The sequence below is a fragment of the Vanellus vanellus genome, assembly GCF_965231255.1.
Source record: "Vanellus vanellus genome assembly, chromosome: 1".
NCBI lineage: Eukaryota > Metazoa > Chordata > Aves > Charadriiformes > Charadriidae > Vanellus > Vanellus vanellus.
Window position 1 is genome coordinate 210796816 of NC_138905.1, and position 13343 is coordinate 210810158.

Consider the following 13343-nt stretch of genomic DNA (forward strand, 5'->3'; position numbering starts at 1 on the left):
TGGTTGTGCCAGCCAGCCCACCATCCACAAGGGTCTTTGAGACGTGCCGGGCTGTTCCAATATGCGCATCTCAAAGTGCTCTGCAGCCTCCTTTTTTTCACAGCTGGTCAAACAGTCACCAAACGGCTTAAATCTGTTGCCTAAGATAAAATGCTACGCACGTGGCAGAGCTGGGCACGAAAGCCAAATCTCCTTTCTGCAAACCAGTGTGTCATGCTGTATTCAGGGAGAGGCTTTTTATCAACATGGTACTTCAACATCCTGACCCATTCCTTGCTGACACAGATAAAGGAGAGAAATCACAAGGGACAGAAAACCCTACTGAAATGAAAAGAGCCTGGTCACTGCTGCAGGTCGCCATTTGCTCAAGAGTCCTGCTCACCATGCATTCGGTTGCTGGTCTGGAAACCTTCATCCTCTTTGTCAACTGTGGCTGGTTCTAAGCAGAAGGTGTTTATATTCTCATCGAGGTACCAGCTGAAGTTTTCATCTACAATGCTAAACATCAGGGCAAAAGCGTTAGCAGCACCAGTCCCTTCTATTGAGGTCTCATCTGCAGTTCCTAAATTGCAAACGAAAAGGAAAGTGATAAAAAAAGCCTTGGAGGGGTTTGAATTTAAAAGTGACAATAACTTTGGAGCACTCAAGAAAATACAGTGCTCTGCCTGTGATCTATAGGACAGGATGAATCTCACCTAATTTTGCTCTCCTAAGACATCTTGACCCCCCTCCAACAGCCTTTTAGCAGCTGAGTGCCTCCAGAAGGCAGTTCATCTTGTCTAGGTCAAACTGATATTTCAGGAATTGTTTGATTTGACATAAGCACAAGTACCTGCCAATACCTGTGGTTTTCCCCATCTTTGGCCCACTGCACCCAACCCTGCCTTTTAGTCAGCGTGAGCATCTGTGGTGCCCACATGGTGAGCCACGCCATGGGACTGACCCAGCCAAAACACAGCGACTCTTTTTTTTTACCAAGAATTAAGGAGAGGGAAGTGGAAGCCTGCATTTCTCTTGCATTGAAGCGACAAGTGAACCATACCCTCAGAAAGGCTGTCTAAATGTGGCTCACTCTCCACGGACTAACAAGGAAACCTCGACAGTTATCTAGGACTAGAGACTTAAATTTAAAAAGGCTGAAGGCAGGATGAATATAACATATTCCGGCTAAGTTCAGTATCAGTATCTGAGTGACCATTTGGGGAACAACCTGAGACTATAGGAGCGGCGATACTGAGTAGTCTATTATTAACCATCGGCAGGTTTAGGCTTCATCTAATCATCCAGCCTACCTCTGAACCCATGAAAACCTTTGTTTCCCCTGTCTCCTATGGGAGGCAGCCCCAGAGCCTTGCTGACAGTCCTGTAAGGAGCCACCCACCACTGTTGGACGGAGGACAACAGCGGTAGCATCGTGCAGATATCCACTTTGATAAATTCAAGACAGAACACGCAGATAACCTGGCCTTTCAGGCTAGGATCCTTTCAAACGCGCTATCTCCTAGCCTCATGCATTATCGCGGAGTTATGGGTTCAGTTTCACATATTCAGGAAGTTCTGGAGTTTTCAAAGGCTCTCCCAGAGAATAAAAGTCTGAGACATTTTAATTGTGTGAGTTAAGCTGGAGACCAGGCCTATCCTTTCCACGTTGAAGTCTTTTTCTTCTTCATATATAAAACCTGCTTCACTTATACGTTCTGTATATAAAACCAGGGCTGGTTTTGTACTGTGGGAGGTACTGGGAAGAGGTGGGAGAGTTATATGTGCCCAGAGGGAGAGGGGGCAACAGCTCAGCTCGTTGAAGGGAGAGAGCTGGTGGTACATGGTCTTTGATGGCTGCAACACAAAATTAAAAGCTATAATGAACACGGGATAGGCTGTCACCTCAGCTGTTCAGCGCACATCCCTTTATGGCTGTGATACACAACTTGTGAGCAAAAATAAATATATAATCCACGTGGGGGAAAAATGACAAAGAACATTGGGGTTTCAAATATGTAAATGCCAATGCCGAAGTCACCCGCCCAGCCTTAATTTCATTTCCTGGGCAATGAGTCCTTTGCTAGTCCTGAAATGATCCCAGTTCCGGAACATGGTATTTTCAGTCTCGGCCACGACCGGCTGGCTACAGAGCATGCTGCAGTCCCTCCACCAGCCGAGGCAAATCTCTCGTGAAGCCAAAAGGGAGCAGGAAGGGGGTTGTCCCAGAGCTACAATACCTACCCTGGGATGCTCCTGGAATGGCCCAGCTATTCCTTGCCCCTTTTTATGGGCTATGTAGGGATAGACTCTAGACCATCATGTTTATACCTGTAAGCAAAAATGACTGTTAAGATGCCAAGCTTGGCAGAGGGGCTTGCTTTATCAGTGTTTCTAGCTCAGTACCTTTTTTACAAACCAGCAGTGGCCCAATTAGACCAGATGCAATATCTCTTGGTGTGTCAATGTGAGAATGGTAAATCCAAGTCAAGCAGTTTGAGTCTGCCAAAGTTGGGGAATAATCTTTCCTTACTGGCCATGTGTACGTGTAATTTCCACCAGGAACAACAAAGTCGTCCTCTTTGCTTTTACCGCCGGTTCCATCAGGGTAAAGTGCTCCTAATACATTAAAAGAAAAAGGAAGCTTTTAGCCCCCCCTTAACTGTTTTCCTTAAGTAAATGTAGAATTTCTTCTATTTTATCAGAGATCTAAAAAATAGTAACAGCACTCACAAACACAGAATCACTGAGAAATTGTGAAAAAAATCAGAAGTTCTGGCAAAACAGTCACAAAAATATTGAGAGTTAAAATCCACAATTTTTCAGTAGATGAAGCTTTAAAGATGCATTAACAGGCTGTAGTTTTTCCTTGGCTCTTTACTCTCATCGGTCATCTACACATTTTGTCAGCTAACATTGTATGTCTTCTCACAGAAAACTGATGAGAGTAATGAATGGAGACAAATCTATGCAGTCCTCTAACCAAGATACACATGCATAGGTTTTGGATTCTGAAAATTAAATCATGTCTGTTATAGCCCTATAGAGATGAAAACATTTTCTTACAAGAACTCGATCGATTCAAACAGGCTAGAAGCAGAAGGGAGAAGGGAAGATGCTTCGGTGACTTATAGTTAAGGAAAATAATTCAGGAAAAAAGACCCACCCAACCTGTTTCGGTGCTGGATTTATCCCAGGCGTTGAAGGTTTGTGGTGAAAAGTTTTAAGAGATGAGGCTGTTCTTGTTTTTAGTCATCAGCTGCACTTACTGATGATTTTATGAGAGAGTGTTCTAATGTCCTCTGATGTCAATGGCCAGAACAATAAATACTTGGACAAACTTTTAGCCATGATATTAGATACTCCAGGGGAAAAGGAGAGGAAAAGAGAAAAGAGAAAGAGCAAACCAGCTTTTACCTTCAGAGTCCTTGTCATAGAAGACCCCATGTGGATGCACAGAGTATGGGCGGGAAGCAAAGTTCTTTAGATGGACGATAAAGACATCCTCTTCTTCTGCCTTCAAGACTGGACCCAGAAACCCCAACCAGGATGCTTTGGGTATCTCCTGGGAGTAAGTGTCATCTGTGAATTGCCTAAAAATGGCCTTTTTGTACACACGCCCTATCCGGTTGGCTCCTCTGGTCGCATACACACTCGCAAACCTAGTATTGGGAAGGGAAAATAATTTAGACAAAAGAAACTTCCTTTAAGAGTTGATAAATACCTGGTGCTTGCAGTACAGATAAATAGTTTCCTGGGACACATCACATAGCTAATGGAGTAAAGGCTGAGGAGTAAACCTGGACCACGTGAGCAGGGTCCAAGCCCCTTTCGGTGCAGTAGCAGTCATCCCACTTGCAAGACTGGTCTTGAGCGTGGTTGCTACAAGTCTTCGCTTGAGGACCAACCACTCAGGCCTTTCTGTACAGTTTTAGCACCTTGTCCCTCTTTTGAAGATTTGAAACCTCACATCTGAAAGCATGACTGTTCAGAAGGAAAAGAAACCCAAACTAAGTTTTTTCCAAAGCCAAAAAGAGCAATTATAATCAACAAGTTTGACACCCCAGAAAAGTAGCATGAAACATTTTTTTCATGAAATGCATAATTTCTGCATTCCAGAGCCTATGTTTACAGCAACTTCAAGTGATGGAGAATCCACCATATGGTCAGTGGTTGACATATTATAGCTATTAAATACCTGCTCCTTGAATGGCGTTTGTAGTCTAACATTATCCAGCTCCACACTCCAACCACTGGTTCCCATCAAGCTTGCTCTCAGATCAAAGAGGCCACATACCATCAAGAGCTTCTTTTCTATGCAGGCACTTGCATAAGTTTTAATTAATTGACCAAATTACCTCCTACCCTTCTTCTGGACAAACCAAGTACACTGACATTCTTTATGCCACAAATCTTTCCCGAAGCTCTTTTCTGAAAGCCTTCCAGTATTTCTCTATCTCTTTTGAAGTCAGAACACAAGAACTTCACACAATACGCAAGTAATATTCCAGTTAAAGCCAGAGGTGCTCCCAGTCAATATTCTTACACAACTGGGAGTTAGTTTTGCCCTATTAACTATAACATCATACTGGAAAACCATGTTCAGCACGTCTGTTATGATATTAAACCTTTTTTACTTCTCTCAGAGTTACAGCTGACGAGTATGTTACACATTGTTCATCCCTAAATATCCCATATGGTGTAGAAATGATCCCCCTTTGACACACAACCAGCAGTGGACTGTACAACCAATTTCACCGTAGCTGACAGCTCCATGAGTTTTTGCATCCCCTGAAGACTGTTTGAACTTTCTTGCTTCCTAAAAATGTCATTAAAAAGCTGAGCTAAGTTTTCCAGAAGTATCACTGGCAGAAATATAGCAACTCCGTATTTATAATGAGGTTTTGTGACTGGCCAGTTTACCTGCAAACCCATTTTATTTCGGTGCTGGTGTGCACTGCCAACAACCTATGTGTTGGACATCACATGAGTTGAAAGGTATGATTTTCTATAATTCCTTCACCGTAAGATCCACTACTCCCTCTTTTCAAGCCATCTCTGCTTGACACCATAATTCACAACATCTCCCATCTGTGGCCATTACACCTCCACGGCTGCTGTCTAAACCAGATCTCTGAAGTGATCTGGATATAAAAGCCTCCAAAAAGAACTCTTTTTCATTTGAAAGATGTGCTTTATAACAAGCCAAGAGCTATTTTGGCACAAATAGAAACATAGCCAATGATACTGCTGTGACAGAAACGGTTGGCTAGGATGGAGGGGAAGGGACAGAACCTTCTCAGTCTGCTTCTCCACAGAATAACGTGTGCCAGATAAATACACCCCAAAAGCAAAGTTAAGGAAGGAATTGCCAAGAAGTCTGGATTTTCAGTGAATTAGCAGGTCTGTGGTAACTGCCTGTGTGTGCACAGCAAGACCTGGCAAGTCATGCCATGCTCAGCAAGGAGAAGATACCTTCCACTGCCTGGGGGGAAGAGCTGCTACAAGAGACCTTACCACAGAGTAGCAGGTGGTGTCAGTAGTAGTGCAGTGTAAATGCTCATGCTTCCTTACCTCATGGCAATGTATTCATGTGGCTATGCCCTAATTTGAATTATAAATTGATTTTTAAACTGGTTTATAAGAAATTTTCTCAAGAAAAATAGATTTTTTTTCAAAGTACTTGTTTTAAGCAGATTTTTTTCAACAGAATGTTTTCCATTTTCTTTCAGCCACCAAATATTTTAAATGAGCTTCTGCAGTGGCATTGCGCTTTACCCATGATGATGGTGCCCTTACGCCCCTGGCTTTCTGACCAGACAACATCGCGCACTCTCCCATAACTTCACTCCCCTGGAATATGCTGTCTCTCCTGCAGATGGAGAACTGTTCCCCAGAAAAACACACACTTTTTGACCAGGCTTTGTCAAATGCTTGACTTGAGTCTAACTCTTGTAAATGTACAGAGCAGGGATCCCAAAACCCAGTTAGGTGTCGAGGTTCAGGAAATCGCCCTGAGAAAAACCCTTAGGTTTAGGCACCAGTGACTTCCTGAATGCCTAAAGCCATGCTGTAACATGTCTGTTGGCTAGATCTGTGCCTCACTCCTACCTAAAGCCATCTAGAAGTCAGGAAAAAAAAAGTCTTTCTCATGCCAGTTTTCTGAAAGGAGGTCTATTCAAATCATCCGTTCAGAGCTGCAGAGCCCACTGCCTGTGCAGTGGGTATCAACTGCAGCCAGTCACAATGTAGGTGATGTTCTTCTATGCATGGCATCAAGCCATGCAAGAGTCATGGAGCCAGAAAGGAACCACAGCATGAAAGGATAAACCTGGCCTCTTAGCCCTGGTTAATTATGGGGTTTGTTTAATCATTGTCCAAAAGAAAACAACCAATCAACTCTGGGAGAAAAATTCCTACACGCCACTGATGCCCTTTCTGTTGTATTACAGACTCGGGCTCGTTCACAGCTTCCTTTCCTTCCAGACCCACAGTCTCCAAAGGACAAAAGAGTTTCCTATCCAAAATGCCCTAATGTTTGGGAGTTTCTTGGAGTGCAGACTTCAACCTCACTCCTTTCACTATCTGGGAGCTCTTTTAACTATAGAGAGACATGTATTTTCAGCATGTCCTTCTGGTCACCCTCAGCACCCAAGAACAGAGCACACTGGTTATTGCGAGTCCCACTCTAGGTGTCCACGCTTCCCCATTTCATTCAGGAGGACTTTTGGGTGCCCATCTCAGCCTTGCAAGTAGCTAATAGCTCTGTGTCTCTTTACAAATGTTGCTGTGCTGCACATTACAGCGCTTAAAGTCCTTTGCAGAAAGACCGCCCACACTGGAGCTAATGGTATCGGCCACAGGAAGCTCATAGAAATGGTTCATGGATCTGAGTGTCCTCTCCTCTTCACTCCCACATGCCTGGATAACAGACATGCAACCACACTGTGAGGCTGGTACCTCTACACAGTGCCACAGTGCAGCCAGTGGATGTGTTGGAGGGAGCTGGCACATGTTCAGTGCCATGGTCGCTGCTGCTCCATCTGTGGATCACAGAGGTTTCCACCCTGTCCCTCTTTTTTCTTTCAGTGTGAGTGTCTTCTCAGTGTTCCATGAAGTCTCTGCTGCCAGTGACATTTGTACCAGTGCATCTCCGACCCTGTGGTTCCTTTCCACCCATCTCCAGAGTCCCTCGGAGATTTTCTCAGCTTCAGGATAGTGTCCTGCTGATCTTTCATCTCCTGTCTTTGATAACATTTCTCAAATACTATTCCCTGTCTTCTTTTGATGACGTCTACTTCCTTGGGAAACACTTCATATTTTCAGTCACTGAATTAAACATCCCCTTCAACTGCATCTCTTGTTCTATTCTTTCCCACCCAATAACTTTCCAACATGTTATTGCTGCCGTGACTTCTCCAAATGCTGTAATGGTTAAACACGTCCAGTTCTCTGAAGCTGCCTTTGCCTCTTTCTTCCAGTGGTCACAATGTGCCTATTTTACTGGACGCTCTCTGCCAAAATGTCTCCTATCTCTCATTCCTGTCCTGTCACAAGAAGACAAACCTTATCCCTGCTTCTTCATGCTCCCCTGCTCACTTCAAACCACTTCATCCTTCTCCTGGCTTTGAGATATCACTGCCTGAACCTCTTCCATCCTTCTGGTCTTGCGGGGTGTAAAAGTTGTTCTTCTAAATCTTGGCTATCTCCCTCCAACTCAGTTGTCAGCCTGCAGTTCATGTGCAGAAAGCTGTGATGACCAGCCAGTCCCACTTCTTGGAGGGAATAGGAACCCTCCATCCCCTGGACCTGTACCCCTGCAAACTTCCTAAATTCTCTTGGAAATTCTTCAGCTGCACTAAGTCCTTCATCTCGTCCAGTCGGGCCAGTCTTGAGGTTATGTATAGAGGTAAGCAGGCTTGTGAATTAGGGCATAAAAAATCTTGTTCGGACTAGGAAAACCATGCATATCCTTCCTTTATTGCTGTGCCTGATTTCATTTTGCTAGTTGACCTTTCCCAGCAGTTCTTAAGCTCAAAAAAATGTTGGCAATGCACATGAGTGGGACAGGGAGTTATTAATAGGGAATGAACTCTAATTCCTTAAAATTAGTATTAACATAATTACAGTCATCCATCCCCGTGCGATGATGAGCACTACAACTCTTCCAAATGAGAGAAAGAGTATAACAAGTGCCATGTAGACTGTACTTCAAATCAAGACTAGACATGCAGATAATCTGCCATCTGAGTGTAGGACCATCATTTAGGTTAGGACCATGAGTTAAGTGTAATTTCCACACCTATTTCTTTTATCACACATAAAAAGTATTTTGCCAAGATTTTTACTGTGTTTATGTTACCTTTCATCATAAGGAAGAGAGCTAAACCTAACAGAGGTTAATTTTTTCAAGAGATGCTTACATGAGTACTATGTTATGGTGTGTAGTATGGAGAGAGAACTACATGTTGTGCATGGCCAAACAGCTCCTCAGTAGACTGGAGCCAGATCCCTCGCTGGTACGGTTTTGAAGCCTGCTGAGTTTGTTTGCCGCTGTAATCACCAGTGAAAAACTAGCACTTCAAATAACTACCAGATGTGAAGTCCCAAATTTTCTCCTGTGATTAACATGCCCAATAGCCACTGTACACTCCTGGGTAGATGTAAACTCTCTTTTATTACTATTGTTCCACTAAAATCCCGTAGATTTTACACTGACAACCATTTCAACAACTATCTTTATGGGCTTGTTCCCTAAAATCTGTCAATGGTGAAACCTTCCCTATTCTCTACCTTCTTTGCATACACTATGCCTGAGTTTATAACAGGTTTTTTCCCCAAGTTCCCCATTTTTCCTGTGGCTGGAGTAAGCCAAGACAGTGCCCACAGCTCCAGGATGCCCCCGGGTCAAGTAACCTGTTCAGGGTAACCCTCTGCCAAACCATGACTGCTGTGTTAAAGCCAATGCAAGGTCTGTGCTAGAGGGATGGCCAGCGGAGGGGGACCAGTGATGCCAACTCACATTTGTAGATGGTGCCCTGACCACACAGCATCAAACAACAAGGTGAATTGCGTGTCCTCAAAAGAGAGAGACACCATGTCTTGAAAGGATGTTTTAGGTCTTTTCTGGCTCACACAGACAACTGAAGAGATCAATCAAACCCATACAATCTTCGACGAAGCTCTCAAGTGTGGCTTTAATGGTTCTTCTCCTAGGATAAACTTCTGCTTCCACTGAAGTCAATAACAAAACTCCTCTCAAGCTTCATTAGAGCTAGGATTTCACCTCAAATGCCCTTTTGATGTTGACCCTTCCCACAATGATCATCTCCACTGATGCAATTGGGTTATTTGGCCGCATGATGACTCAGCCATTAGTTTAGCATCTGTGACGACAGTTTTACTGTCATTTATCTGGGTGGGATCTCCTCATAGGCAAATTGCGCAAACTGTGTTTGATGCTGTTAGTAACAAAAACCACCCGTTAGTGCTGGTGGGTGCAAGACTTGGCCCAGATATACGTAGGATTGGTGGCCTGAAGAGAAGGCATGAGCTGTTACATCAGGCAAAACTTAATAACATCTACCACCAGAAGAGCAAGATTTAAGTGTCCATCATATAAACTAGCACCAAATTACTTTAAAGGGATTATCAACCAAACTCTAATCCCGAGGGCTGACCCACAGTAGGGAAGGAAAGACAGATGTATGTCAAGCCACAACACCTAGGTGTATTTTTCTGTTGAAAGGCCATTGTCTATGTGGCCATTAAAGGGAGCAGGCAATGTCTGAGCTCACCCTCCTATTGCAGCAATATTCATGCCCTAACCCAGAAAATCTCACTAGAATCTGCAGCATGTCCAGCAGCACTGACAGCACCTTGCACCCTGTGTGTCCAGTCCACCATGGTTTAATGATGTCAGGTCTTTTGCCAGTTACACCAGGTGGGAGGGGATGCTGTGAACACCTTCCCAGCTCACCTATACTCTGCGATTTCCAGTCTTGTATGCTTCAGAAAAAGTCAGCTCAATTTTCGGAGGCAGAACTGCCTTGGTTTTGTTCATAACGCTCCAAATTATGAGAATTAGTAGAACAGCTCGAGGCTTCAAGTAGACAAGACAAATGGCAGAGGCGAACAGCCTCATTACTCTCTTTACATAGGAAGCACTGATGCACAGCAAGATACTCGCTCCGCTCCAGCGGTGGGCTGGCCCTCGAGCACTGCAGCCACACGAGGCATAATAAAAATCAGCATCCAAGCAGAATAGTTATGTTAACACAGGGCTGAGTTTGGGTTAATCAGCTCTGATGAGAGGCAACCTTTTCAGCTCACACCCAGGGAGGTGCTGATGCAGCTCTACAGCTCCTGGCTGGGGAGGCAGCTCCCTCAGCACCAGCACCGCGGGAGATGAGCAGCCCAACCATGCCTGCTGCCAGAACCTGCTCACCTGACTTCCAGACCCATGCCTCGGCTTCCAAAGTCTCCTTTCTCCTCATTACTGCTAAAAACTAAAGGCTGAGGAAGATATTGTTGACTTTGGCAGAGCAACGTTGAAAGTCATCTCTTAAACCTCACTATCTGATCCAGGTAACGTAATGCGTTCCACTACACACTTGCTAATTCAGCATTTTCATTAAGTAGTGAAGAGTAAGTGGTTTTGATCATATCTCTGTGGGCTAGCTGGAATCAAAGGGAAACTTTGCACTGACTCTTTTAAAGAGAATCAGTTTGTCTGCAACCTCTTTATCTTCACTTCCCTGTCAATAAAACCTGGATAGTGTCCCATCAGATCGGTGCTGCGAGGACGTATCACAAGGTGAGAAGAGCTGGGCTCAGCGAGCCCAAGCGTTCCTGGTGGCAGAACACAGCTGGCTCAAAATATGTTCCTGTCCCCACCTAGGAACTGATCCTTAAATTCTGTTTATGGAACTATGGTTTTGATAATATCCATAGGAAGCAATTAATTAGCTGAAGAGTAACCCATTAGTATAGTGCTTTAAATTTACATTCGAGGTTATCCTGTAGAGCTACGTAGTCAAAATAGCTATTACTGGTTCACTATTTAGTCCGCATGCTTATGCAGAGACACTATTATTTCAGAATATAGCACTTTATTCTGTCTTAACTCAATACAGTATGGAAATGGAGTCAACTAGCTGCACGAATCACTTTATTATTCTGCACGTAGGGAGCTCTTAACAAACAGCTCCCCAGCTTTACATGTATTGTCTGCCTTAAAATTTTCTGTGGGTAAACCCTTTGGAATTAACATTCTGTAATTATTACATTACAGTGATGACTGAAGACATAAGCTATCATCCCTCCCTGTCGCGCCATGCTAAAGGCATCACATTTATGTCACAGACTTTAAAGTAAATGTGCTACCCGATGTTCAAGGAACACAAAGTGCAGACAGCCTGAAAAGTACAATTCACAGAACAGATTCCAAGTCTCTCTAGAGTATTGGGGTGGATTTACAGGTAGATGCCCTTCACTTGAAGCTGAACTATTTTTAGTGAGAGGTCTTCCAGTTTAGGGAGTGGAGGAAGTTATCCCCTGCTAAAAAGAATAGCGAAGAGAGAAATTCAGGTGTTTAATACAACTGAAGACTAACATTCCCAGCAAAGCCTGTTTTCAGGAGCTGGGAACAAACTATTACCCTGAATTCTACCTATAAAGGTAACACCTATTGACTTGGATGCTATCGCCAGTTGTTAAAAGCAAAAGCATAAGTTTGTGTTGAAAAATAAAACTCTTTCTTGCCTCCTCCTTGTCGCAGAATCTTTTCATTTATGAAATCCAACTGAGAGTGATTCCAAAATTACCAGCTGCTAAAGAAAAGTCCAGAATTGCTTTGGATTACCTGACAAGTCAGAAAGGACTTTTCCATTTCTAGCTCCTGGGACACAACATCGAGCTCCCAGTGTGCCTCCAGACCTGGTATGGTCAGTGGGACCTCCTCACATCCCAACACCAAGCCTAGACTCAGAGGAAGGACCCCCAAGCTATCTCTAGGGTGTCAAAGATAGCAATGAAATCTTAAAAATATTCCCACGCATGTTTGAAGCCCACACTGTAAAGAGGCACCAAGGGGCTGTGCCATCCCCATCCGAAGTCCAGCGGACACCCCCAGCAGTGTGGGCATGAGAACAGACGCCTGTTTCCCTCTGGCCAAGACATGATTCACCACAGTGCTTACCTACACACTCCAGTTTCAGCACAGATGGTCTCCAGGACTTCAGTGTGACCATTCACTGTTGCATGCTTAAGCACCTATATAATAGATTTCCTAAATGGAGGTCTCCACAGCTGCATACTTTGCATGGTTATATGCACCATCTACTCATATCTCATTTGTAGGTATTATACATATCTGAATTTTACAATGTCATACGAAGCCCCCAACATTTATTGTCTCACAGGGAGCAACCTCACAAGCTTTTGCCAGTTAAAGAGACTTCTATGTCTTATTGCAAAGAGGTGTGCTTGATTATGGCAAAGTTGCAATTTGCCTTTGGACAACTCCCAGAAATACCTGCATCTCCATGAAACACATACAGGGGATTTTGAACCCACTATATGACACTTTTTTGACGATTATCAGATCCTTAATGTCACCTTCAAATACATGTTAACTATCACCTTGCTTAATCAACCACGATGGAAGAGAAGTGAACCAAAGCCTACTCTTGCCTTGAAACTGAAATCCTGCCTATGACAACGTCACTGAAAAAAAAAAAAACAACCAGAAAAAGGCAATCTTAGGACATTTACAGCAACAATAACCACGTTAGTCTGTTTTCTTTGGAGCTGTCAATACATCTCTGATTTATCAGAGACCCCAGTTACTTACTTGTCCTCTAACAGGTTCTGTCCTGTGATCAGATTTTTCCCAGACGGTGCATAGTCCCAGTTCTCTTCCACAATCCCAAGGTAATAAGTTCTGGTCTTTGCTTCCACTGCTGCAAACAGCCAGAGGAACCCAAGAGCGCGAAGGCAGCCACCACGCTGCGCGGGAGGCATTTGTAGTTGTGCTTGCAAGGCTGGCAGCGGGCAGGCAGCAGCAGGATGCACCACAGAGAGCTCACCCCTCCCTCCCAGCTCTCGACAAGTTATAAATAAGGAATGGACAGAGCAAAGCTCCTCCTTTCCAGCAGGTAGGACTGGGATAGGTAGAGAGCCCGGCTATGCAGAGCAGGGCTAGGGAGGAGGTTGCTGCCATGGCAGGATCTTTGCCAATCCTTTGGTGAACGCATAAATTGCTCACTTACCCAGGCTAGAGCCAGTTGGCATTTTCTGGAAGTCTGGATGCTTTTCTCGTCTTCCTTTTTCCAGACTAGGTGGTATGGCATATTGGAGCAGCT

The 13343-nt window shown here is 44.1% G+C and overlaps 1 protein-coding gene across 1 annotated transcript in view; it reads right to left on the reverse strand.

Moving 5' to 3' along the window:
- Positions 1–13002, reverse strand: part of HEPHL1 (hephaestin like 1) — a gene marked incomplete at both ends in the record, with an annotated part of 34029 nt that extends 21027 nt beyond the window's left edge. Inside the window, 4 exons of the mRNA XM_082498694.1 lie at positions 383–562; positions 2386–2598; positions 3397–3641; positions 12833–13002. Coding sequence (XP_082354820.1) covers positions 383–562; positions 2386–2598; positions 3397–3641; positions 12833–13002 — 808 coding nt within the window. The remainder of the gene's footprint in view (positions 1–382; positions 563–2385; positions 2599–3396; positions 3642–12832) is intronic.
- Between the last annotated feature and the right edge of the window lie 341 nt (positions 13003–13343).